Below are 25,110 nucleotides of genomic sequence, written 5' to 3'. Positions count from 1 at the left end.
AGGTAATAAATAATTTACGTAAGTTATATACAAGAAATTATAGGCTACCATTACATTTAGAAAAAATATATATATGTAATTTATTAAATTAAAAAATATTTTTTAAAACATCAGATGAGATTAGTTTTAAAAGTATATATAATTAACATGTTAAATAAAAGTGGACTTTGTCATTTAAATAAAAAATACGGAATAAAATCTCCATTAAATTTACCCCCAAAAATTTAAATGACATTCAAGAATTAAAAATGTCAAAGATAATAGATACCTCTAACGTAAACTCCAACGTTTTTTGTACATCTCATGGGAGAGCCATTTTGCCACTTGCTGTCGACTAAAAATGACATCACACTTGAACAGGGATCAGAAAACGACAGATCAGCTTCAGAAAGAGCCAGGAGGAAAGGGCACAGCGACACAACAGCCAAACTCGAGCCACCTCATTTTTATGAACAACCCAAAACACACTGCGCTAGACAAATGTACATAATATTTAATAGTCATTACTATACGTACAATGAAAATAAAGCATGAATGATTATGACTGTCTCTTATTGGGGGGGTTCATGGACCGGGCGTGTTGGGTGCCGTCAGGCCGTAAAGAAGCTCCATCTGCTTCCTCTTGTCCTTACCGCGCCGGATGGCCATCTTGAAGAGGCGGCAGTAAAGCTCCAAGGCAACAGGCGTGTCATCGTTGCCGGGCACTGGGTAGGTGACCAAGCTCGGGTTACAATTGGAGTCCACAATGCCCACCGTGGGGATGTTCATCTTGGCGGCGTCGCGCAGGCCCACGTGCGAGCGGAATACGTTGTTGAGCGTGCTAAGGAAGATCAGGAGGTCAGGCAGGCGCACGCCAGTGCCATACTGCACGTGGGCGTTGGTGAGCAGGCCACCCTGCCAATAGCGCGTGTGGGCGTACTCGCCGCAATCACGAGCGGCGCTCTCCACCATGTGGGAAAATTGACGGCGGCGACTGACGAAGAGGATCACGCCGCCGCGGTATGCGATGTGCGCTGTGAAGTTCAGAGCCAAGCGCAGGTGCTCCACCGTCTGGTCCAAGTCCAAGATGTCCTGATCCAAGCGGCAGCCGTACAGGTAAGGGACCATGAGCCTAAAATGGACAATGTTCTGAACTCCTGTTTCAACTGCTGAATTAGCATGCACCAAATACAGGTAAGCACTTTTTCTTTAATAAAAGCTTGCTAATTACTTTGCAGAAGCACTGACACTCACCTGTGCCTGCATCCTTTTTTGTGGCCAAGGTGCACTCTGGCATCAAACAAGTCTTTGACTGTGAAAAGCTCAGCGACATGGAAAAAGTCTGGCTTCTCTAGGGAAATCTTCATTACCTCTTCTGTAATAACAATAGTCATAAAAAACTTTGTTGCGTAAACGGACATAAAAGCATAGATTTTAAAACAATACACAATGTATTATATTCTATTGTACCAATTTTTTTCCCCCACGAAACATTAAACCTGTCAATGCCGTCATTCTGGCAGCACATCCACTGTCTCTATACCAAACTTTCACAGGGCAAATGATTTTTATAATTTATACATCAATAGTCTACTTGTCAATATTTGATTCTTACCTGAGACTGTGTTGTTTTGCGGTGGAGGCGATTTGATGGAGGCTGCAGTGGAAGAATCGCAAATCTGATGATGTAGAAGCCTCCATAGCCCTGAAATAAAACATTTTAGCAAATATTTTTTAGTACCCAAAAATCCATGACCGCGTAATGACACGAGTGAAGCTATCTACTTATTGAGCTGATACACGGATTTAAAATCGCCACACGTCGAAATGAATTCACACACATATGCGTTAAAAATTATGTATATTCAAAATATACATTTAAAAAAAAAATACTGTACCTCTCGTTGGTAGACGCGTAGCCATGCTTGACTGTAGCACGGAAGGTCAGCTGTGTGCGCATGCGTCATGCGTCCGGTCTCGTCTTCTTCTACTTCGTGTAACTTGCTACAGTTGGCTCATTACTGCCACCCGCAGGTTTTAGTACATAACACGTCAGCCTTTTCGTGTAAATGTTGTTTCCACTAATCGCTTTGGAATATTACTTACATATTGTACGTAGTTACTACAAATAATAGAAAAACTAAACAACAATAAAACAGTAAGAACAACTCATATTTCACTACATACTGCCCAGGAGGAATTACATTCACTCAAATGCAAAATACCGGGGCTCTATTTACACACCGATTTTTTAGAATATTAATTATAGAAAAATACAGTGTGTTCACAATTAAAAAGGTATTCATAATTTTATTCCATTCATTTTCTTTTGTTATTTATTTGCTTTGTTATTTTTATTATTGAAATAATGTAACGTAACTAAATATCCACTATAAAAGCCATTTTTTATGCGTCATGTGCTAAAACAACTACAAGCAGCCCACAATTCCTGCTTTCTTATTCGACTTGGTGGTCTTTATTTATATGAGGGCATCCGAGAAGCTCTCAATACAACGCAGTGTGCTTTATAGCTACAATTTAACAGTAATATTTTGTATCGGCCATTGTGATTTATTTGTTATTTTTAGTCTAATTTTTACAGAACATTTTCAAGAAACAAGCAGTCACCCTGTAACATAACTCCCACAAATGTATTCTAAACAAGACAACTTGAACAATTCAAAGGCAGACAGATGGCAGCAACAAGGATGAGAAGGTCACGTTATTAACGGAGGCCAGAGAGAACGAAGACGGAAAACTCTCGTCTACTAGCAGGCAACAGGTACAAATTGTGGAATTGTGACGTTCAATAGTCAATAAAACCAACCTTTAACGTCAATTCAACATGTTTAACAGGTAAAGGACACTCTTCTTTCGTCAATTTTCCTGTAAAAAGATGAGATGATTAGTCCATTGAACACACACAGGAAATGACCCACACACACACATTGTACCTGTGAACCGGAACAAATTGAAGCTTTCTTTTGACGTTTTGCAACTTGTTGGTCTGCAAATAGATGAGTTTTTTTTATTTTTTTTAAATAAACACACCTGCACGAGTAAACGCAATCCACTACAAGACTCTTTAAAAAGATAATAGTCATGGCTGACTTGAGAGAAGCCATCATTACCATTTGTACACTATTTTATAATCGAGCGACATCAATGTTTGGTTACAAATTGGTGGGTAGGAAAGGCTGCGGCCGCTCGGTGCGAAACGAGACGACTTCTAAAACAGGATACCTCTTTTTGGTATCTCCTCTGGAACATGCTGCTGCGCTCTTCGGTGGAAAGCGCGATGCACGGCCGAACGACGATGCCGGGGTCGATGGCGCACGACAAGGACCTGCATGGGCGAGTCACAGCACGTCAAACTCGCCCGTCCCCTCCCACCCTTGCCCCTCGAAAAAAAATCATCTGAATATTGACGCATGCATCATGTATGAATTGAAAACCAATTTGTTGCTTGGATTACGCTCTCTTTATTACACAGACAAAAGACACAGCAAAATCAAAACAAAAAAGGATTTTGAAAATAGGAGAGGAAAAGAGTTCATACAAAATATTTACAAGACTGGCAATGCACAGCATGTTCAGTATTTTTTCTTTTTTTTTTTTAATAAACAAAAATAAATAGCCTTGTCTGTTTTTTTTTTTTCACTGGCAGAAATTGAAGAGAAAATGGCATTGGAGAAGACTGCAACAAGCGGATTTAAGGACAGAGCGTTGCAAAAAGTGAATTTAGAACATGCCACAATGTGGCTAAAGAAACAAAACGCGGATCCGCAGATGCATGAAAATCTTTGCAGGCAGCAGATGTTTGTAATGAATCCACTGTCGGTCTATCGTGTGAAACTGACAGTTGATGAATCGCGTCGTGTCAAGAAATCCAATAATTTTACAGAATCGACAGTTGATTAATCATGTCTTCGAGCGACAGTCAAATGAAACGGCTGAAGACAAGAAACACGGGCAACACGTTCATTTTTTTTTCGTCACCAAAAAAAAAAAAAAAAAAAAGATGAAATTTGTAAAATGTATAAAAATTAACAAATAAAATGTATAAAAATTAATCAATCACGTCTGAGTGACAGTCAAACTAAATGTCGGAAGAGAAAAATGAATGTAGCTGAGAAAAGGAGGAATTTGGAATAAAAGCATTAGAAATCTGCAGATAGCGACAAACAAAGTGGCGGATGACAAGACGCACAGGAACGTCATCGCTGAAATGTTTGCAGTTTGCAGAAAAAAAAAATAAAAAAAGATTGTAACGTGTCAGATATGTCAAGAAATTGGTGACTTGTGTGAAATTGTCCAACGACAACTAAAAAGAAGCAGAAATTGTAACAAACATGTTACATCAATAACGGCAATCAATCAGCCGGCTGCGTGTCATCGATTAATCATGATTCAGAGCGATCGTCAAACAAAAAAGCCCGAAGACAAGAAGTGCGGCTATATATTCGCGGTTGCTTAAAAAGAAGCAAACGCTTGTTGTAAATAAGTCCGATATATTTCAAGATCGTGAATCCGTGGTTAATGGAGAAGCGCCGTTGATTCAGTGCCAACCTTTTTTCCCCGCACTAGATGCGATACTGTCCCGATTTCCGAAGTCGAAAAGTGCTGTTTTTTTTTTTTACCATATTAACAATGACGAGGAAGATTGTATTCCCAAATTATTTCATGCTACCTTCCTAGGAAAAAGAACTGATTTGGAATTTTTCCCCAAACTTTTGGACAGCAGTGGATATTTTGGGAACGGAAGGCCGCTGTAAACCAAGGACCGACAAGACCGGCTGGCTTTAAGTTTGGACCTCGGAATTAAATGGATTGATTCAGATTGAAACTAAAATTTTATATGGGAACACTTTGACAGTTCCACGCCGTTTAATAACCGAGCGACACTTTTGTACCAGACCGCGAGTAAAACAAAACTGCTGTGAATTGCGTTCATTAGAACGAACTCGCCGAATGAGGTCTGGAAATTGTGAAGCTCTCTAAGCAAGTTGTGTTTGATGATGACAATAACATTTCAAATCGAACACAAGAATTGGATTTTTTATTTTGAGATTCTCGTACGCCTATTTTTTTTTTTTTTTTTTTTCGCATGCCAAAAAGTGGCTGTATTGCTTTTCGGTAATCTCGTGGCACAAAAAACACACACGCTTGTTGTCATCAGCATCCCCAAGAGTCAAACTTGAAATGATATACAAAGAAGGAACACAGATGACGACGCCGCACGGGACAAGGTCGGTCGGCTAAAGGCGGGATACTTACAAAGTGCTCTGCTTCTTCTGTGGACTCTCACCCTCTGACTCATCTATAAACTCCTCCTCAGCTTCTTCAAGTCGCACGTCTCTCGCGGCTCCGCCCTCGTCCGCCCTGGCCTTTCCCTCATCGCTCTGCCTGCTCTGCACCTGGACGTGGTTGGTCCGACCCGACTCCAGCTCGACAAACACACTCTTGTCTCGCGGCACGTGCACTGTGCTGGCCGCGCCCTGATGCTGGCTGGCGGAAACGGCGACGGAGAAGGGGTTAAAGGTCGAGCTCATCACGGGGGTCTTGACTCTTTTGTCCGTGGACCACGAGCGTCTTGCGGAGGACCAAAGAGAGGTCGGCGTGGAAGGCTTGAGGTCGCCCTTGCCTTGAGACGGAAAACCCGGTGACGGGCTGGCGCTCGTTTTGGACGAGCTGATATGAAACTGGGTTCGGTTGTAAAGTTTCGAGTCAACAATGGGGAGTCCGAAACTCTGGCGCCACTTGATGGACTGATCCAAAGCCGGGAGCTTTTCGGTTGGCGCCTCGTCGGGCCTGGCGGGTGTCGGTAGCTTTTGGTCAGCTCGAGCGGACCGCGGTGAAGTTCTGGCCCACGGCGAGCCGACCGCAGGGAGCGCCGAGCTGTCTGGCGTCGCGGCCGCAGGTTTGTTTTGAAGTCGACCCAAAGGACTGCCGCTTTGCTTCGGAATTTCAGCCAGCTGATCTTCCCGGTCGAGGTCACATCGGAGGGGGGCGCAGTCCACGGCGGCGGTGCCATTCCGGGGTGCCTCCGCGTTGTCGTTTGTCCGCTCAGACACCTTCTCGGCCTTCTCGGCGAGGAACTTCTGGATTTCCAGCTCGATGCTGTCGTCGCTATCCACCGAACTGCTCTCTTCTTTTATCGGCTGAGCGGTGGCGGGCAGACGGTTTTGAGCTTCAGTCTCGCAACGGTTTACCTGTCTCTTACCGACAGGCGTATTTGGCAAAACTGTCTTTTTAATCGGTGCCAGAGCGCCTTTCGAGTCGCTCTTCCTTTTGTGGGCCTTTTTCAAAACTGTAAGTTTGGCTGAAGGATGAGGTTTCGCCTTTTTGGCAGCGGATTGCGATTCGTCCGATTCGTCCGCCGGGCGCTTTCTGGAATCGCGCTCCGACCTCGTCAGCTTTTTGGACTTCTTCTTGGTCTTGAGGAGAGCTTTGATGGCCGTGTCGAGATCCTCGTCGCTGTCCAGTGAGCTGCTCTTGTCTCCGCTTTGTTCCGTTTTGTCTTGCGATCTCTGCGAGGACACCGGCGGTCTTTGTGGTTTGGTAGACGGATGTACTGCGGACACGCACGAGCTTGTATCGTCTTTGTGTTTCCGCCTCTTACTTAAAGACAACCTGGTTTTTTTCTTTGGAGTTCCTTCTTGAGTCGTCGCCATCGATGGTTCTCCCGGAGGACGTTTGAGCATTTGCGCCTTCTGCTCGAGAAATTTCATAATTTCTTGCTCAATCCCATCTTCGCTGTCGACTGAGCTGCCATCGCTTTCCTGCTCGGGAGTTGTGGATTGTCGCGTGGCTCCGGCGGGGGCGCAGGCACTCGGCCCGACGTCCACATGGGACATGAACGCTCCGGGCATGACTGTTTTGGAGATGTCGAGTATCGCTTCGGCACACATCAGTTCAGCGGTGGTGTTGGCTTTCGGGAGAGCCGGGGAAGGACGATCGCTGAATCTTTCCACTCTGAACGAGAGCAAACCATTTCCCGTTTCTCTCCGGCCGACGTTGAGCGAGTCGGTAAAGAGAGTCGGAGACGTCGATGGCACCGATTTTTCTGCTTTCTGTTGTTCGAGCTGATAGCTGCGGATGGCCTCCTCGATGCCGTCGTCGCTGGAGGAGTCGGATTCCTCCACGGAAGCTAGCTGTTTAAAAGCGTCCCCCCTCGCCTGCTGCTCGATCCGCTCCAGCTGGTACCTCTGGATGGCCTCCTCGATGCCATCATCACTGCTGGAGTCGTTCGCAACATCTTCCACTTTGATCTTGCATAGCAGACTGTTTTGCTTTATGGTGTTGGTCGACTGATCTCGCAGCATGATGCGCGCCAACTCCGAGTTTCGGACGGCGGCCTGGTGGAGCGAGGCCTTGTGTTTAATGTACTTTTTCACCGGTACGGTTGCTGGTGTTGCTTGCATGACGCTTTTGGGGAAGTGGCTTCTCATGATGGAAAAGGCCGGGCTTTCCGACTTCAGTTCGGGAATGGTTTGCATGGATGACTGGACAAAAGTTTGCGCCTTGAGCTTGTGGCCGTCTTTCTCCTTCAGGTATTCAAGGATGGCCTCCTCGATTCCTTTGTCCACAGAGTCATCACTGTCACTGCTCTGCTCGCTGTCCTTGAAAGAAACACCGGCTGGACGTTTTTTTGGTTGGGACTTGGCCGCAATGAGGGAACCCACGGCTGCCTTACAGGCCTGGGGAGGCCCGGCCTGTCTCTGTAGCACATTCCCCTCCACCTCGTCGCTCATATCGTGTGAGGACTGGCTGCTCCTCAGGCTCTCGATGATCATCTGGACCTTATTTGAGATAGAAGAACCCCTAGCGGACAACTCGGTGTCCGAGTCATTGAAGCAGACGGGAATGCTATAGCCCCCGGGCGGTCCGCATGCTCTCCACTCTGTGCGAGGCGCTGCGACAGTGGGCGCGTTCATCAAGTACATTCTACTCAAGTGAGGTGGAATTGTCAACCATTGGGAGTGCAGCTGCCTCCTTCTGGTGTCACATTGTTCAGTCTGAGGAGAAAAGAAAAAGAAATTGAGACAAACAGGGAGTCATAGGTTAACGACGAACTGGCCCAAACTTTTAACTCGAGTCAGAACCTGGATTAGTACATCGCTAACGCAGTGGAGAAATAATAATTACAGTAACTATTTGAATGGAAAGCCCTTCAATGCTATAAATATATGAAACCAAATAAAAAAACACATTGGTATGGCATTGACTAGGTGTCTTGTGGCACATACTTTTACGTCACTACATGAACTAATTCCCAGTGTGATGTTCGTAAACTCGATATAACGTACATTTACATCATCGGACTTCCTTGTATTGATATTTTTCTTATAGGGGACAGATGTGTACAAAGATCCCACACAGAGTATATCTGGTCAAAGAGAAGTCCAACAATTGATGATGGACTTTCCTAAAAGGAAAGTATTTCAGTTGTGATATAGTTTTATTTATGTTCTGCAAAAAAATAAAATAAAAGACATCAGCTAATTGATACCATCCAATACAACTTTATTTATATAGCGCATTTCACAAGAGCGGACATGTCCTAAAATGGTACGTTCACTTGACAACTTTGACATGAATATGAAAAAAAAACATCTCAAAGACAAATAAAATATATACACACATCAAGAATGAAGCTGGTTGTTTTTACTTTATTTTACAAACTTGCAAATGACTGCATCTTACTTACATTTCTTTTATTCGATTTGGTCCTTTTTAAAAAACTACAAGTTTGACCTCCTTACATTAAGATACATTGTATTCACAGTAATGTATATAGTTGTCTAATTTGGGCAGTGTCTGAGAAAATAACTGTCATCTTAAAATATGTATTAATTGCCAATGGAAGGGAGGGTTTTGCCATTTATGTACTTGGAATATTCTGGAACGTCACTCAACTCAAGAAACACGGAGGCACCTGCCACCGCCAGAATTTTAATCTTGTTTTAAAAAAAAAAAAAGTGGAATAGATCAGAACTTAACATATTTGTGAAACATATCAGCAAAGTTAAATGTTGCTCCATTACATGACCCAAACGAATTGCAGTGGATGCTAACATGGAAGTCGGCGAGTTTCATCCACCCAGCACCGAGCCTGAGGCGGCCGGTGTTGTACCACCGTGACCAGGCTAGCCAAAAGCACATTCACGCCATCAGAAAGTCACACCACAACTACATTTAAAGTCTCACTCCCTCCTCCGTGAATGTTTAACTGTAGCAAGGCAAAACAAGGGGGAAGTGGGCCCGAGTTTGAGGCATAATCATGACCGGCTTCACCCCCGCAGAGGCGGCCGGAAACAAACTGCACCAAGCGGCTGTGGCTCGCCCAAGAAGCCCCGCGAGTTGGCGTGGAAAGGCGAGGGAAAAAAACGAGCTAAAATGTCGCCTACTCTGCTTCACATTTGAGAGAAAAGTCGCCGTAGGCGACGTTTATACGGCGTTTAAGGCACTTCATGCCCACCACCCCGGACGTTTTGCCACGGAGCAACCCTCGCTCTCCTCGTCATACTCAAGCGGTGTCGAGGGCTCGCCTGCTCGGCGTGGGGGAGCTACGAGACGCCGCAGAGCTACCATGTTTCTTGGCGCGGACCGCGGTTGTCAGCCATTGACGATAGGCGCAGTAAAACACAGTTAAAACTGAAATGATTCGGCTTCTCGATGTGGTAAGTGATTCCGGCGGGGAAGGTGATTGTGGTGGGGGGGAGGAAGACGGCGAGTAGAAAGGCGGGAGCGGGGCCTCTCGCCTGCCGCAGCCCCGGCATTTTCTCCGGCTAAGAAAGCCTTTGTACTGACACCCCCAGTCCCAGTGACTACGCCACGCTTGGAGAAATTACAAAAAAAAAACGCGAAGGCGAAGTGAAAACTTACCGGTTGAGAAAGGAGTAAATGTGAAGCGTGAGCATCCGAACGCTCCGGTGCCGAACACGGCGGTGGTGGTGGTGATGATTCAAGTGGCCGCCTTTTGAGCTCGAGCACCCGCCGTGTGGTTCTCTCGACGTCGCGTCCTCCTCCGACTGGTTGCTGCCTGGCTCCAGCCGAAAGGACCCCTTTCAAATATGGCTACAGTTGGCTTGCAACCACCACCACCGCCAGAAGGAAGATATGTTTGCTGCTTTTTAATGTTTGAATACCTCAATTTAAAACATTAACTAAACAGTGTGCATCATGTTTTTTTTTTTTGGGAAACTAACTTTGTACACTAAAATGCAAAAGTTTTATCTTCAGGCAGTTCAACTTGATAGCAAAATTGGAGCACAGTTTAGTAAATAAATTCTTTTAAATGTAGCCAATTGACTACACTCACTGAGCACTACATTTGGTAAACTAAGCAAAATAAGTTAATGTAACAACAAGCAATAAAATAGAAATATATATAATCAACACCTCATCACATTGTACAAGTGTACCTACAAGTACCTTTTTAATTTCCCCAAATAAAGTTTCTACCTAAGTGCCTAACTTTAGTGTCAAGAGAGCATAAAATAATTGACAATATGTGAATGTGTCCTCATCACAAATACATGAATATGCAACAAGAGCAACCTACGGTACATTAACACGACTCCACGATAAGTTATAGCGTGCCAATTATTTCCTGTAGTCTATGAGAAAGTACACAGAGTACTATATTAGTACTATAATACAGAGTATGCAGTATATTTGGAATTTTAACGACTAAATACAACCAAAATGTCAAAGCGTAAGGTAGAAGTAAAGATAAAGATGTCCTTTATTAGTCCCACAATGGGGAAATTTGAGGTGTTACAGCAGCAAAGATATAGATCACAGTATACGTCCCATTGCAAACTATCAAAACAAATCAATATTTAAGATGCCAGTGCACGCTGAATGCTGATGCTAAAAAGAGTTCGAACAATAAAAAAAAAAAGAAAATGTGAAATTAGCAATGGCTCTAGCTATGAGCCCTGAAGAACACCAGAGTTGAAGATGTTGCAGTCTTGACTTACTACTTTTAGTTGAGAGACTGGTCTTACTGTTCTCGTTCCAGCTGATGTTATATTTTTTTGGAACATATTACTCACACCCCTGAATCACAAATGCAGCTCAATGTGCTTCACACGTGCACAGAAACAACACCTAAATGCATTATGAACAGAACAGTTCGTGAAATTAAACAAGACAAGTAGAGAAAACAAAAGTAGCTTACCAACATTACTGAAAAAACATACAATGCCAACATTTAAACAAACACGGAAAACATTTGAAAAAAAATCGGTTTCTAAATTTAGAAGGCCTTAATCAAAGATGTCTGGAAAATAACCTGGATTTAAGCATTTACACTAGAGGGTGACTTCATTTCTGTTGGCATTTAATCCATTTGGAGACAGCATAACAACTAAATGCAGCTTCACCATGTTTACTTTGAAATATGGGCTCCAACTAATCTATCAGGCTAGGAATTGTCATTGAACAGGATGTAGCTCAGCTCAAAATAACAGACCTTATTACCTGCTCCTAAAATTGATCGATTTGTATATTTTATTTGTAAAATTGTGGATATTAGTAGACTGGCAAAGAAATATTTTAGTCAATCATTGGAATTTGCTGTAGATGCCTACTCAAACGTGGCATCCCATGTATAGCCTTCAAATACTGTCCGAAATTATACTTACTATGACTTTGGACCATTTGGAACGAGTTTAAGCGAAACACAGCACCCCCAAAAGGTTGGTAAACAAATAAATAAATGCCAATAATAATTGAAACATGATTAGAGCTCTGTGACAGCATGACGTGAGCGAGAGAAAACGCCCGCAGCCAAACTACGGGAGGGGTGACGGTATTAACGAGGATCCCTGAATGCAACACTGCCCCCAGCTCTCGCTCCCACGCGCACGCACACAGATGGAGCCTGGACTGTTCGCGGCTGTCCGGCGACCAGCTGCCCGGCTACTGCTCCTCCGTATAGCGACGCGGTGTGGGTCGTAGCCGGGGAGTGTGGGCCCCCTCTGACTGATTTAACCTCTCGGCATCCGGCCAGGTTAGCGTCACCGGACCCTGAGCTCGCCCGGCTAGCCAACAGCAGGTGTCACGTATGGAACTCTATGCACTTAATTGTTAGCATTAGCTAGCGTTGCTACCTAGTCCGGAAATGTCTCGGTGTTCGGCACTTAGCTGACCCCCCTCCCTTCCCTTCCCCTCCCACCGCCCCAAAAAATTGATTTACAGCCGCTCCGGAGTATACAGCAATGCGGGAGACGTTACGGTCCACCGGTGTCGGATTACTGGACGTGTTGGTGGTACGACTGCACCCGGCCCGGCAGCGTCGAGCATCATGAGCGACTGCTATGGCGGCACGAAGCAGCTGCCTGATGTTGAGGGCGGGGAAGACGACGAGTGTTTGGTGCCCCTCTCCCCGGTGTTGCTCGATGCTTCCGGGGTGCCCATCATCCCGGTGCCCGCCCTAGAATGCCGCACTACAGGGACGGATGGGGTCGAGGTTGGGGGGAATCTCAACGAGCAAGGGAGTGAGCAATTGCGGATCCTCGTTCAAGGCACCGGGAAAGTGGTGGGGGGCAAATGGGAGGCAAACGGCAACTACTCGACTGGCATCCACGCCCAGGAGGATGGAAGCAAACTCGGCAGGAAGAGGAAGCCGGTGACGGTGGACACCTCCAAAGCCAAAACCTCTCTGGAGGGACTCAAGATCAGCATCAGGCAGCTCAAGTGGAAAGAGGTTTGTACAATTAAAAGTGGAAACGTGACATATTTTAAGCTAAAACGTGTTAGTCATTTTGAACATTTAGTCACTTTTGCAGGTAGAAACTTTAAATAAAAGACATTTTATGAGAATAAAAGTCCTTTTCCTCATAGCTAAAAAAAGTCAAAGGAAAGATTCAAAAGATAAAAAAAAAATGCATGTAGTTGCATGTCTTTTTTTATTCCCCAGAGGTAAATATTTTTAATCTTAGATGGATTTTTTTTAAATATAACAAATGAAACGTTTCTTTTTGCAAGTTGTTTTTTTCCTTAAAAAGTCATTAAAAATTAAAAGTAGAAATTGTGGAAAATGTGTTTTTCTAGCAATAGCAAAATGTGATAATCAGAGAGCAAATTTATTTCATTTAAGAATAAAAAATAATTTTTTGTGGGGGGGCAGTCTTGCAAGATTGTAATCTAAACTTTCTGAAGTGAGATTCTAAAAAGAATAGTCATGTTCTTTCAAGCCGAAACGATCATATGAGAATGAAGAGCTCCCCCCATCATTCTGCATGTTCAAGTAGGGCAGAATATTGGAAGTATTTTAGTAATATACTTGCTCTACCCTTCCAACAGTCCTCCAAATGTGACAAGAAAAAAGAGCAGGGGCTCTAGCTGTGAGCCTTGTAGGACACCATCTGTTGATAAGGCAGCGTGAGGCCATTTTTGATTCACTCAATGGCATCGTACTGTTTCTGGCATGAAGGAGGTGTTGACAACTTGGGGGTTACTTGCAACCCAATTGCAACTGGGTGTTAAATTTTCATGAAGCTGCTAATTGAGTCCGTTCTTCTTACTCCAGTAGCCATTGTTATCGTGGCCGCGCCATGAACCCACGACATGAAATGGTATACAGGCCGCTTCGTTCGGCTACATCTGCCGGAGTCCGCACCCCCTCGCAGATCTGTCCATGTGCCATCTGATTTTTCGCGCATATGGCACTCTCTCAACCAGTGGAAATGATTAGCTGTAAACTGGTCTAATCCAATCGTCTGTAAATCCTCTTTCAGGCCACAGAGAAGGAACCAAATTGTTGGCATGACGACAGCAGAAGCGAGAGTGGCAACGTCGCTTTTAATTATGGTGGTAGTTTGTTAAAGGACTTTAGGGCCACACGGAAATTGAAAAATACACAGTATTTTTTTATTATTATTTTTTTTAATACTGGAATGAAATTGTTATATCTGGCCTTATTAGTTTGATCAGGAAAAAAGACATGAACAGTCTTTTTATTAATTTTCTTAGGATAAAATGTGGTCTTACGAGAATACTGCTTTGTCTTCTGAGTGATTTTTTTTGACAAGATTAATGTATAATTGTAATTTTGGGGAGTAATATTTGTATTTCTTTTAAAGGATCAGATGTTATGTTGTATAGAAAAAATAAAGTGGTAATTAAAAATAGGACTTAAGATTTTTGGGGGTTAAAAAAATCATGACAGAAATAAAGTGATTTTTTTTTTTGCATGCATAAAATTAAAATATATATAATATATGTTGTTTTGTAATCATGAGAGTACAAAATATGACATTACAAGAATAATTTAATATTTTTAAGAGGAAAAAAGTCATCATAATATGTCAAGTTGATTTTCTGTGCAAAAAAAAAACCCAACAAACTTGATATCAAGTGAAACTTTTTGTGATGAATGAAACGGCACTTGAGATTTCTCCACAGTTTTCCCTGTGGCGGCTACCCTCCCTCTTGCGCACTCTCGCATGCTGACTCACTAATGGGATGCTCTTCTCCAATTCTATCTGGGATGATCCTCATGCTGAAAGTCCAGGTGGCTCGTGCCAAAATGGACGACACTGTCAAGTGCAACATGTCTGAAGAGCTCTTGTCGTGACAGGAAGCGCGCGATTCAAACCGAGAACCCCTTGCAAATGGCCCCAAAAAAGAATTTGAACTCCAAATCAATACAAAATGGCCGACTGCCAGTACGTTTCACGACATAGGTTGATTATTTCAAAGTTTGGTGCTATTGCTGTGACGGAATCCCAAATGTGATTTCTTTTTCCCCCACGCCCCCCAAAATCCTAATCTTAGCAGGATAAAGTTTTTTTTTTTTTTTTTTTTACTTAACTGAGAAATGTCACAATATTATTAAAATTTGAAAGAAAAAAGTGACATTTTTGTCAGCCGGAATTTGTGTTTAAAACCTTTGTATAGTATCACTTTCACAACGCAATGCAATGTAACATGTCCTAGCTTCAGTTAATCGAGATTATCCTTCCATGAGAACAAGATAATGCTCTAATCCCGGCACTCTGCTACAAGTGAGTATGTTTTGTGCTTCACTGTCCGATATAAAAAAAAAAACATTTGTACCTGTAGATTCCCGCAGGAAGACGAGCGCCATGTGACATCTACTGGCACGGCGTCTCCTTCCACGACAACGAGAACATCACATCAGGCCAGGTGAACAAGTTCCCAGGTACTCAACGAAATTTGAAGATTTAATTGATGATTTAACCCCCGTCGCTACAATCAAGTGCCCTCCATAACTCTCGCCCGCTCGACAGGTATGCTGGAAATGTCGCGGAAAATCAACCTGAGTCGGGCTGTGCGCATGATGCAGGAGCTGTTCCCCGTGGAGTACGATTTCTACCCACAGTCGTGGATCCTGCCCGATGAGTACCAGCAGTTCTCGACGCAGGTGAGTGCGAGGAGACATTCTTGAAATGGCTTTGGTTGCTGTGGGCAAATGTTTTAAAGGAAGTTTGGGAGAAAAAAAAATCACGCCAACAACTCGCCAAAATGATGAGTTCCCCCTCCCAAATCTCCATTTATTGATTAAAATTTTTTTTTTTCCTTTTCTTTTTGGCCTTTGTCAGCTTCGCATGGTAAAGGAGAGCGACGCCACGCTCACCCCCACATTCATCGTCAAGCCCGACGGCGGCTCTCAGGGCGAAGGCATCTACCTCATCCGGGACCCCGGCGAGCTGAGGCCGGCGGCGGCGGTGGCGGGCGCGCAGGCCCGGCAGGCTGTGGTGCAGGAGTACATCCACAAGCCGCTACTGGTGGACAAGCTCAAGTTCGACATCCGCCTCTACGTGCTGCTCAAGTCGCTGGAGCCGCTGGAAATTTACATCGCCAAGGAGGGCCTGACGCGCTTCTGCACTGAACCCTACCAGGTGCGCCGACTCGACTTTTTGTCGCTCATTTTTCTTATTAAAATAGTAACTTTTATTTTGTCATTTATTTATTTATTAATATATATATATAGTGAATAAAAAATCTATCATTAACTTTCCGTCATTTTCCCTAATAGTCAATAATTTTTTTGATTTCTGTGCAACCGCCCACGCCTTCTCACACGCACTTTCAATGACGCTCCGCTGTCGTGCATCAGGAGCCGAGCCAGAAGAACTTGGGCCACGTGTTCATGCACCTGACCAACTACTCGCTCAACGTGCACAGCGGCAACTTCGTGCACTCGGAAAGCCAGAGCACAGGCAGCAAGCGCACGCTGTCCAGCGTGCTGCAGCGGCTGGCCGCCAAGGGCGTAGACGTCAAGCGGGTTTGGTCGGACATCATCGCCCTGGTCATCAAAACCGTCGTTGCCGTGGTGCCTCAACTCAAAGTTTACTACCAGGCCGACATCCCGCCCGGGAAGCCCGGACCTTCCTGCTTCCAGGTAAGGTGACTAATTTGTTTTGTTGACCTCTGGTAGGTCAATTTTCACCCCTCAATTTTGTTTGCTACCCTAAAAAAAAATAAAACTCTTAATTAAAAATGTTGCAATAAAAATTTGTCTTCATTCTCTTACAATGACAGCAAGAAGTCAATTCCAGCAACATGTAAAAAAGCACCACTAGGTGTCAGTGTTGTTCTACAAAAAAAAAAAAAATCCTTCCCATTTCTTCTCCACACTTTCTCTGGCATTTTAAATAGGTGAATTGTTTGACTTTACTTTCAGTTCTTTTTTTTTTTTTTTCCTGAAGTTACTTTAAACTTTGGCTACACGGGTAATAAAATGCCCCTCCCCCCAAAAAACAACGCTTGGATATTGTCAGATGACCTTTTGTTGTCAGATCTTAGGTTTCGATATCCTGCTGATGAAGAACCTGAAGCCCGTCCTCCTCGAGGTCAACGCCAATCCCAGCATGCGCATCGAGCACGAGCAGGAGGTACGCATAGCGCACTTCTCTTCCTCCTCAGCTCTTCCTCACTTGCCGTGTTTGTGTTGCAGGTGGCGCCGGGAGTGTTCGAATGCGTTCCCAGTCCGGTGGACGAGGAGGTGAAAGTGGGCGTGATCAGGGACACGCTACGCCTGGTGGACCCCCGACTCAAGAGAGCGTCCTCGTATGTACAGGCCATCTGGTTTAATTCTCTTTGTTTTTCTTGATTTTTTTTTTTTTTTTTTTTTAAAGCATTTTTTAAAGAAAATTGCCTAAAAATATATATAAATAAATCAATAATAGTAATAATAATAATATTAATAAATAGTAATGTAAATTGTATTTATTTACATTTTTTAAAAATCAGATTTATTTTTTGAAAAATATCTTTCACTTACAGAATAGTAATTTCCTCGGGAACAAAAATAGGATTTTTTTTCCACATACAATGATACATTTTTATCTCAATGATTCCAACTTCTTCTCTCTATAAAGACAAACCGATGCCACGTGCCAATTAAAAAGCATCGACATTTGAATTGTCATTTGCACATGCACCAAAAAGTTGCCAGCGGCGGTCGGCGGGCGCCGAGGCGGCGGCGGGCGACGGCCAGGTCAGGAAGCATCCCGACGGCATGGCCTCCCCGTGCCTCAAGCAGGTGTACCCCAAGTACAGCCGGCAGTTCAACTACCTTCGGCTGGTGGAGCGCATCGCCGCCCTCTTTGTCCGTTTCCTCGGCGTCAAGGGGAACATGCGGCTCGGACCCACCGCCTTCAGAACCTTCATCAGGTACGCAAAGCTCCGCTTGCGCATGTTGGAATGTTTTCCAAAATGTACCTATCACCATTTGAAGGTGACTTTAGTCGAAAAAAAATCTGAACGTACCATTACAGTGACTACAAAAAAATTGTATGAAACCCCAAAACATGATCTGTTGTTACAAATACACTATATGATTTTTCTCCATTGTGTCTTGATTGTGTGCAGGAACTGCAAGCTGAGCAGCAGCAACTTGACCATGGCATCCGTTGACATCCTTTACATTGACATAGCGCGGCGCTGGTCCGGCGCTTTGCCCGACTCTCGGGAAGCAGGTAAGAATTGACGCGCTTGCATGGGACTAAAAGACGGTTTGAGAGCATATTTTAATTTTGGTTTGGTGATGGTTCACTTTTGTACGGCTTATAGTTTTGCTTTCTGTGAGACTGCGCCTCCTCGTCGATCTTCCTAAAAATGATGAAAGGATCGCATCACCTTTTGTCATCCGCCTTGAAGCTTTTCAAAGAACGAGCACACTTTGTGGCTTTAATGAGTGCGAAGTCAGAGGCTCATTTTCTGGAAAAGAAATTCAAGGCAGCTGGAGAGGAAATAACACACTTTCATGAAATAAGTCAAATATTTAGAGAATAGAATTAAATAATTATTTCTGTAAGATAGAGAACAATGTAAATTTTATTTTAATTTTTTGATGGCATTTTCGTCATTTTATTTGAGAACGACTTCATCGAGAAAATTGACACACGGAGCTGCAAAACATACAAACAGAGCATATGACAATACCGCACACTACTGATTTTGCAGGCATGGGCCTTCAGGCCTTTGTGGAGGCCTTCTTGTACCTGGCAGCGCGCAGGTTCAAGTCACAGACACCCCGGGAGCAGGCGGCGTCCCTCCTGGAACTGTGCGAGGCCCAGCTGGAGTCGCCCACGCCGGGCCCCGAGGAGCGGCGATCACTGAGTTGCAGCCGGGCGGCGTCCCGCGGTGGCGGAGGGGCTCCCAAGCCTAACGTCCAGCACCTTGGGGTGGCCCCGCCCTCACCCGCGGTCGCAACTCTACCACGCCGGGCCTCCAGCCAGGACTGCCGCAGAGCCAAGCCTCGCTCGCGAGAGGTGCACGCCGAGAACTGAACAGAGAACTTGCCTTCGCCTTTGCCTGGTAAACACGCACATGCTACTCCGGGGGGTGGGCAAAGTATGACCGGGGGCCACATTCTAGAGGGGCAGCCCACATTGACATTATCAAGAGTCCTGGAATATTATTTCTCGGAAGTTGATAAAATATTTTTAAATTTAGCTTGCTAAATAATTGTTTTATTTATGGCAACTAATAAAATGAAAATTTTACTAATACATTTAATTTGACATAAATTGGTGAATTCAATATAATTGCTTTCAAAACCTGATTTTATACATACATTTGGTATTTCATAATACGTCACTTAATTTATTGTAATATAATTTTGAAAAAAAACTTCAACCATTTTCCAAAATTGTTAAATATATTCGTTTTAGTTACATTATTTCTAAAATAAAAAAAAACTTTCCTAAGAAAATCAACTTTCACGATTTAAAAAAAATAATTTCATAATTGATCAAATTTAATAGTTGCTCAATTGATTTACTGTACATATTTTGGGGAAATAAATCGTGTAATAAATAAATCATAAATCTGAAAAATAATTATTAAAATGAACATTTAAATATTTTGCAGCTATTTGTTTTTTAAACATTTGTATTAAATAGAATTAATTTCAGAATTAGCCAATTAAATCCTAAAAAAAAAAAAAAATCATATACAGTGTATTAAACATTTATTCATCTGATGAACTCATTGGTTGAATATCATGAAATTCTGATGGAATTTTCCAAGTTCTGACTGTCTGCGAGGCCTTGAAGTGATGCGAACGTGATCGGATGAACTGGTGGGAGGGGCGCTGGGATGGTGTACAAGCAAGCTCCGTGGGCATAGCGAGTCAACAAATTGCGGTTTGGAGATGAAGTGACCACAGCCAGTTGTCAACTGAAAACCCCCCAAAAATCAATTATGTCATCGATGAATTGATCACCTTCTGTTTTGAAACCCAAAGGTGGCCCTTTGGCACAAACGTTTGCCCACCCCTGCCCCTGCGCTCACTAACTTGTCCCCTCTTGATTTTGCACAAAGACTCATTAACACACAAGGTATGCATGCGTCTATAAAAAAACAAACAAAAAAAAAGGACGGTAGATATAATTGAACAGACTTTTTCCTCTGTCCAGTTTTATTTGAATGCAAAGATGATTGAAACCGGGAACCAATTTGATTGGTTTGATGTGGACGTGAAGTAGATACTACTAGCGCTGGTTTTGGAAAATAACGTTTAAACAAATAAAGATGTTTTATGCACCTTGAGGTTCATTTACTACCTCGCCTGGTTCTGCCTTGCATGGAAATATTTGACAGGCTACCTATGGAGTTTTTGCTAATAATAATTATGGAGCATCTTGGTCATCGTATGGCCTTAAACATTTTTTTCCAAGACTTAAATTTTTTTTTTTTTAAGAAAAAAAACAAATTAAAAAAATATTCAGAAAAATAAGTCTTTTATCCCCTAGATTTTTCATTTAAATAAAAAAATTGATTTGTCTTCAAAAAGGCAATTTTTTTTTCATAAAAAATAAATTGCACGTGAAAAAGAAATTCAGAAAGTAAGTTCTCTTGTGCTTCTTTATTTGAGGGATTGCAGAGGTTATTATTTTTAAAAGGAGAATAATTCATATATTTTTTTAAGAATACAATTAAAATTAAATCTGAGTTAAGTATTGCACTCTTGAAAAAAAATTAAAGAACAATATCGTATTGCATTTTTTTTTGGGAGGGAAGGAGGGGGCACAAGCGGATCTTAAAATAGCTAAATAAAACTTTAATAATAGGTCTTGTTGCAAATGTACATACATTGCACGGCCACATTTGGACAACACAAGATTCTCTGTACATTATTGTTTTGTCACGTTTTGCCGCCAAATAGGAAAACAAACAACACCAAAAAAAAAAAAGAAACCTTATAAACAGAACGGAATTCAACAAATACTTTCAACATACTTACAAAAAGTATTTTCTACAAGTTCATAGAAAACATACAACATATTTTGCTGTATTTATAGCTGATTCATCTTGCAGCTCCTGACTGTAAACTCGGCGCTGTTAGCTTAGCGTAGCATAGCAGGGCTGGTTGTGTGGGAGCCGCATCAAAGATATGACGCAACTCTTAAGACTTTTTTTTTTTTTTTTTTTGGGAACGAGAGACTGTGCAACTTTTTGGGCCACCAAGCTAAAAATTTGTTTGCCGTTTTTTATAAGTGAGCAGGGAACACCAAACTCCCAGAATGGGCCAATAAAAAAAACACTGATTTATAAAAATGCATTTAATTAGAATACATTAGGTAAAACAAAAAGCTGTTGATCATTAAATCCCAAACATTCATAATATATTATGCAAATAAAATAAAAGTCCCTGTTTACCAAAATTCAAGGTTGTAAATTGGAAAAAAAAAAATGGGTGCTCGGCAGAGCCAGTGTTATTGTAGTACTGTAAAAATATATATTTTAGAATAGTATGATATTTATATTCTTACACAAAAAGGGGCACCAAAAGTCTAAAAAAAGAAAAAAAAAGCTAGAGTTCTTGGTTTAAAAAAAAAATCATAAAATCACGTTATGTAAACAAAAAAGGGGGTAGAAAAAAACCGGCAATTTTTATGAGATAAAAACAAATTTATATGTATATATCAAACAAAGTAAACACAACGCTGGTTGTTTACTCCTAAACCTCCTGAGACAGATTACTTTATTATTATTATTAAATAACAGAAAAAAATGTAGAAAAAAAGTTCAGGCATTTCTTTGGGGAAAAAAAGAGGCTAGGGAAAAAAATTCATAGTGTGTTTAGTAAAACAAAAAATTCCCCAAAGTCACTGGTTGTTTTGGCCTAAAATTCTGGGACAACACAAATGTAAGAAAAATGATTTTTGGACATTAAAAAAACAATATGTATTGGGCAAGTAATACACAAATACGCCACTAGTCAATTATCCAAATTGTGATTTTTAGTGGTCTTGATCGAGCGTCTTGGTGAGATTTAAAAAAAAAAAAAAAAAAAAAAAAATGAAGGCCGTTTAAAAAGCTGCATAGTCTCTGAGCTTTATATTTCTGTGACATATTTTCTTGTTTTACAAATAACAACCGCAGTGTTTGCGCTCCCTTTTCTTTAGTTAACAAATAAAAAAATAAAATAAAATAAACACGCTTACACCAGCCACTTAACGTAAAAGTGCATAGACGTTTGAGCCATGAGAAAGCCACGATTGTGCTCGTCAATCTCAATCTCAAGAATGCATGAGCCCCAAACCGAACGCCCCCTCCCAAAAACTCGTCGTTTTGGCTAGCGATAGCAGCACACTGCTAGCGGTGCTCGTTTGTATTTACAACACCCAGGATGATGATACAGCAGAGTTTGAGCGCGAGGTAACATTTAACAAGAAAAACTAAATAAATGTCGGTCAAAATTAGTACGCATCTTATTTATTCATTCATTTTTATTCAAATTTCGACACTTTCCCGCTGCGGCCGATAACCAGTGATCGCTATCTGATGATCCAATTTTGCTTCATTGGTCCGAAAATAATTGAGTGGTCTTTTCACTTCTATGCGTCTTCGACGAGCCATTGGCCCACTCAGTTGGTAAAAATTAGCATCGTGCACCTCCCCTGAATGGCTAAAATGAAAGATTAGCGACGGGTGATGTAGGTACGGTTAAGTGTCAGTCTTCGGGAAACTGAAATGAGTTGCGGGAGTTTAATTTATTAGTGGTAGGATTTCACTGGATTAGGTCGCCAGGCCAGATTTTTAGAAAGATCCGACGACACGGAAAAGTAGAAGACTGCGCTTTAACCAATCACATTTCTGGACCAAAATGAATCAGCAGACGTGTCAGGAATGGTCCGTTCCTTGTCGCGCTGGCCAGTCCAGTGTATAGCGTGTCCGTCACCACAACATGCAGCCGGTGCAAGCAAACCTACGCGCTCTCGTCACTCATCCTTTTTAGAAGCATAAAAATAAAACTCCTAAATACAAGTCTTGCTTTTACCTTTGACCTTATCAAATATAGCCATGTGTGTGTGTGTGTGTGTGTGTGTGTGTGTGTGTAATCTAGAAGCCCCAAAAAACGGAAATGCATACATCTATATTAAATTGCATCAATATAGTATGACATAAATCTCATTTACTTACATATTACATATACGTTTGTACAAGTTCTATCCTTTACAAATCCACAGTAAATATTTGTGCCTTTTTTTTTTTTTGTCTATCTTAAACTTTTTGCAGGATTAGGGATCTGTTGAATAAAGTCACCATCCTTAGCTTAAGGCGTAGCATGTACCAATAGCTCTCACAAAGTGCACTACTAGTGGGGTCCGAGAGGGGTTACGGGACAAGGGGGGGAGGCGACGGGGGAACCCGCCCAAATGGCTGAAGAAGAGGATGTTTCAGACGTCAAAATGTCAGGATTTTTAGCTCCCATTTGGTTCTTTTGAAAACGTCGGCTTGGAGCTAAAGCGCTAGCGAAGCGTCCTCGTCCGACGTTTAAGTAGTCGTCGACAGGAGTAGTGGTTCATCCCCGGTGGTCAAATTTGTCTTTTTGTACAAACGCCGAAGCCCCAAGCGGCGAATCTCCACCCTTGAAGTCCACCGCTTCCGTTGCGACTCGCACGGGAGGTCCAGATTGTCCCCCTTCCTGTAGGTGGGGAACCGACTCTCCTGGGTAGAAAAGTTTCCATCGTAGGTCCTGTTTTTTTTTTTTCCCATTTTCTTTTAGCGTCTAGCAGTTGCTGCTGTTGCGGAACTCTCCGTTTTCGGTGATCTGCAGCTTGGTGGGGTTTGTGGGTGAGATGCCGTTGCGCGACTGCGTGCTGTAGCGCTCCTTCAGCTGCGTCAGGGCGCTCATGAGGCGTGCGTTGGCGGCGTCCAGGGATGCGATGCGCTTCTCCTGCGTGGAGATAGAACAGATGTTAGTTACGTTTTTATTAGTTTTAGTTTTAGTTTTTTTTTTAATATACTGAGTGTTTCTCAAGTTAGGTATTGTGTAATAAAGTAACAATATTTATGTATGATTTATTGATAAAGACAAAAACAAGTCATTTCTGCTATAATTATAATTTTATAAACGATGTGGTTTCAGTTTTTTTTTTTTTTTTTTTAAAAAGCATTTAGTTTAACGAAAATATATTTCCAATTCTAGTTTGAGTTATTTTGCCAACAATTTTGGTCAATCGTTGCACAGGTCGATGCAATAATGATGCAGTTGCTCCAAATTTTTTATCCCAAATTTTTTTGGGGAAAAAAATGCATTTTGTAAAAGGTATTCAACAACGAAGTCAGTAATTATATGAAAATACAGCAAAGTAATCTCTTGACTTATTATTTTAAGTTATTCCTATTTTTTTATGCCCATTTTCACATCAATCTACTTCCTGTTTCCACTTCCAACATATTTGCAAAATTCATTTCTTGCAGGGTATTATTTTTTTTTAATTTCTCCAAATTCACTTTTTCAACCCAAAATTCTCGATTCTTTCCCAACGAGATGTTCAACATAACAGATCCCTAAATTAGGCTGGACTTTACCTGCGCGTCAATAATTTTCTGCTTGGAGTCCACAACCGCCTGCATGTCCGAGTGATCTTTCTTCAGCTCCTCCTCCACCGACATCAACCTGGACAAAGCATGCGGCGTCAAGATGGCGGTGGGAAAACGACCCCCCCCCCCCCGGGTTCTTCCTACCTGCTGATGATGCCCTTCATCTGGAGGTCCTTATCATCCTGCTGCCGGCGCAGGCGCTCCTCAGACTCTTCCAGCCGGGCTTGGTATTCCATCAGGACCTTCTGGGCCTGCTCATCCTGGCCCTTGAGACGGGCTTCATACTCCTCCAGTTTCTGCACCGAGGCTCGCAGCTTCTCCTGCAGCAGCGCAACCTCCTGCTGGTACTGCGACATTGGAAAGAGTCGACGTTAAAAGCATGTCAACGTCCAGCATAATCTTGCCGGAGTTTGATGACATTTGTTTGGGGTTCGCAAACTTTTTAGATCCTGGAACCCCTTACAGAGATTTTTTTTTTCCCTCTGTGACCCCCTCACAATTAAATAACGGTAGTGTGCACCCAGATTCCGCCCCAAAATTATCTTTAAAAAAAAACAAAAAACTTTAATCAGAATACCAGCTGTCAAAAGAAGAAAATAAAGGTCTTTTTTTTTTTTTTTAAAGGTTTTGGCAGGATAAAAAAATTTAATTCGAGGAGATTAAAGTTGTTATAGCATATTATATTAAAAGCACTGCTTAATGGTGGAAGGTTCTGGAAGAGAAAAAAAAATAGAGCCTCGTTTCTGAAAAAAGTACAACTTCGTCCTAATGTCTTCTTCAAATGTTTTTTTCATGGAAAAAAAAATCTGA

At 42.4% G+C, this 25,110-nt stretch overlaps 4 protein-coding genes across 18 annotated transcripts in view; 1 reads left to right on the top strand and 3 right to left on the bottom strand.

The window, feature by feature from the left end:
- Window positions 1–430: 430 nt before the first annotated feature.
- Window positions 431–2,168, bottom strand: mrps2 (mitochondrial ribosomal protein S2). The gene is made up of 4 exons (XM_088281312.1): window positions 1,878–2,168; window positions 1,595–1,684; window positions 1,234–1,354; window positions 431–1,111 (listed from the first exon to the last, which is right to left on the bottom strand). The coding sequence occupies exons 1-4, from the start codon at window positions 1,900–1,902 to the stop codon at window positions 565–567; spliced, it is 783 nt and encodes a 260-aa protein (XP_088137438.1). The 5' UTR covers window positions 1,903–2,168; the 3' UTR covers window positions 431–564.
- Window positions 2,169–2,432: 264 nt separating this feature from the next.
- ppp1r26 (protein phosphatase 1, regulatory subunit 26) lies at window positions 2,433–10,083 on the bottom strand. Its single transcript, XM_088281303.1, has 5 exons — window positions 9,868–10,083; window positions 5,257–7,997; window positions 3,223–3,325; window positions 2,934–2,986; window positions 2,433–2,865 (listed from the first exon to the last, which is right to left on the bottom strand). The coding sequence occupies exons 2-5, from the start codon at window positions 7,923–7,925 to the stop codon at window positions 2,829–2,831; spliced, it is 2,862 nt and encodes a 953-aa protein (XP_088137429.1). The 5' UTR covers window positions 7,926–7,997; window positions 9,868–10,083; the 3' UTR covers window positions 2,433–2,828.
- On the top strand, window positions 9,423–25,066 carry ttll11 (tubulin tyrosine ligase-like family, member 11). Of its 5 annotated transcripts, XM_088281305.1 has the most exons (12): window positions 9,423–9,662; window positions 12,190–12,697; window positions 15,058–15,157; window positions 15,246–15,379; window positions 15,558–15,857; window positions 16,076–16,360; window positions 16,758–16,853; window positions 16,916–17,028; window positions 17,410–17,634; window positions 17,833–17,939; window positions 18,427–18,780; window positions 24,248–25,066. In XM_088281305.1, the coding sequence occupies exons 1-11, from the start codon at window positions 9,658–9,660 to the stop codon at window positions 18,750–18,752; spliced, it is 2,199 nt and encodes a 732-aa protein (XP_088137431.1). In that variant the 5' UTR covers window positions 9,423–9,657; the 3' UTR covers window positions 18,753–18,780; window positions 24,248–25,066. The 5 variants fall into 5 exon arrangements, with proteins under 5 accessions (XP_088137431.1, XP_088137430.1, XP_088137435.1 ...); XM_088281304.1 differs by lacking the exon at window positions 24,248–25,066 and having other exon boundaries at window positions 9,424–9,662; window positions 18,427–21,114; XM_088281309.1 differs by lacking the exons at window positions 9,423–9,662; window positions 24,248–25,066 and adding an exon at window positions 11,793–12,001 and having other exon boundaries at window positions 18,427–21,114.
- Window positions 23,341–25,110, bottom strand: part of LOC148319051 (disabled homolog 2-interacting protein-like) — a 64,021-nt gene continuing 62,251 nt past the window's right edge. For all 11 annotated transcript variants that reach the window (XM_088281290.1, XM_088281293.1, XM_088281291.1 and 8 more), the window contains 3 exons: window positions 24,445–24,647; window positions 24,289–24,376; window positions 23,341–23,650 (listed from right to left, as the gene is read on the bottom strand). In XM_088281290.1, the coding sequence (XP_088137416.1) occupies window positions 23,483–23,650; window positions 24,289–24,376; window positions 24,445–24,647 (459 nt within the window). In that variant the 3' untranslated portion in view covers window positions 23,341–23,482. The remainder of the gene's footprint in view (window positions 23,651–24,288; window positions 24,377–24,444; window positions 24,648–25,110) is intronic.

The sequence above is a fragment of the Idiotropiscis lumnitzeri genome, chromosome 18 (genome assembly GCF_059441095.1).
Source record: "Idiotropiscis lumnitzeri isolate Australia: NSW breed Sydney's pygmy pipehorse chromosome 18, RoL_Ilum_1.0, whole genome shotgun sequence".
Lineage (NCBI taxonomy): Eukaryota > Metazoa > Chordata > Actinopteri > Syngnathiformes > Syngnathidae > Idiotropiscis > Idiotropiscis lumnitzeri.
The sequence above is the reverse complement of the archived record's forward strand: the minus strand, read 5'-3'. Positions and strand labels throughout refer to the sequence as shown.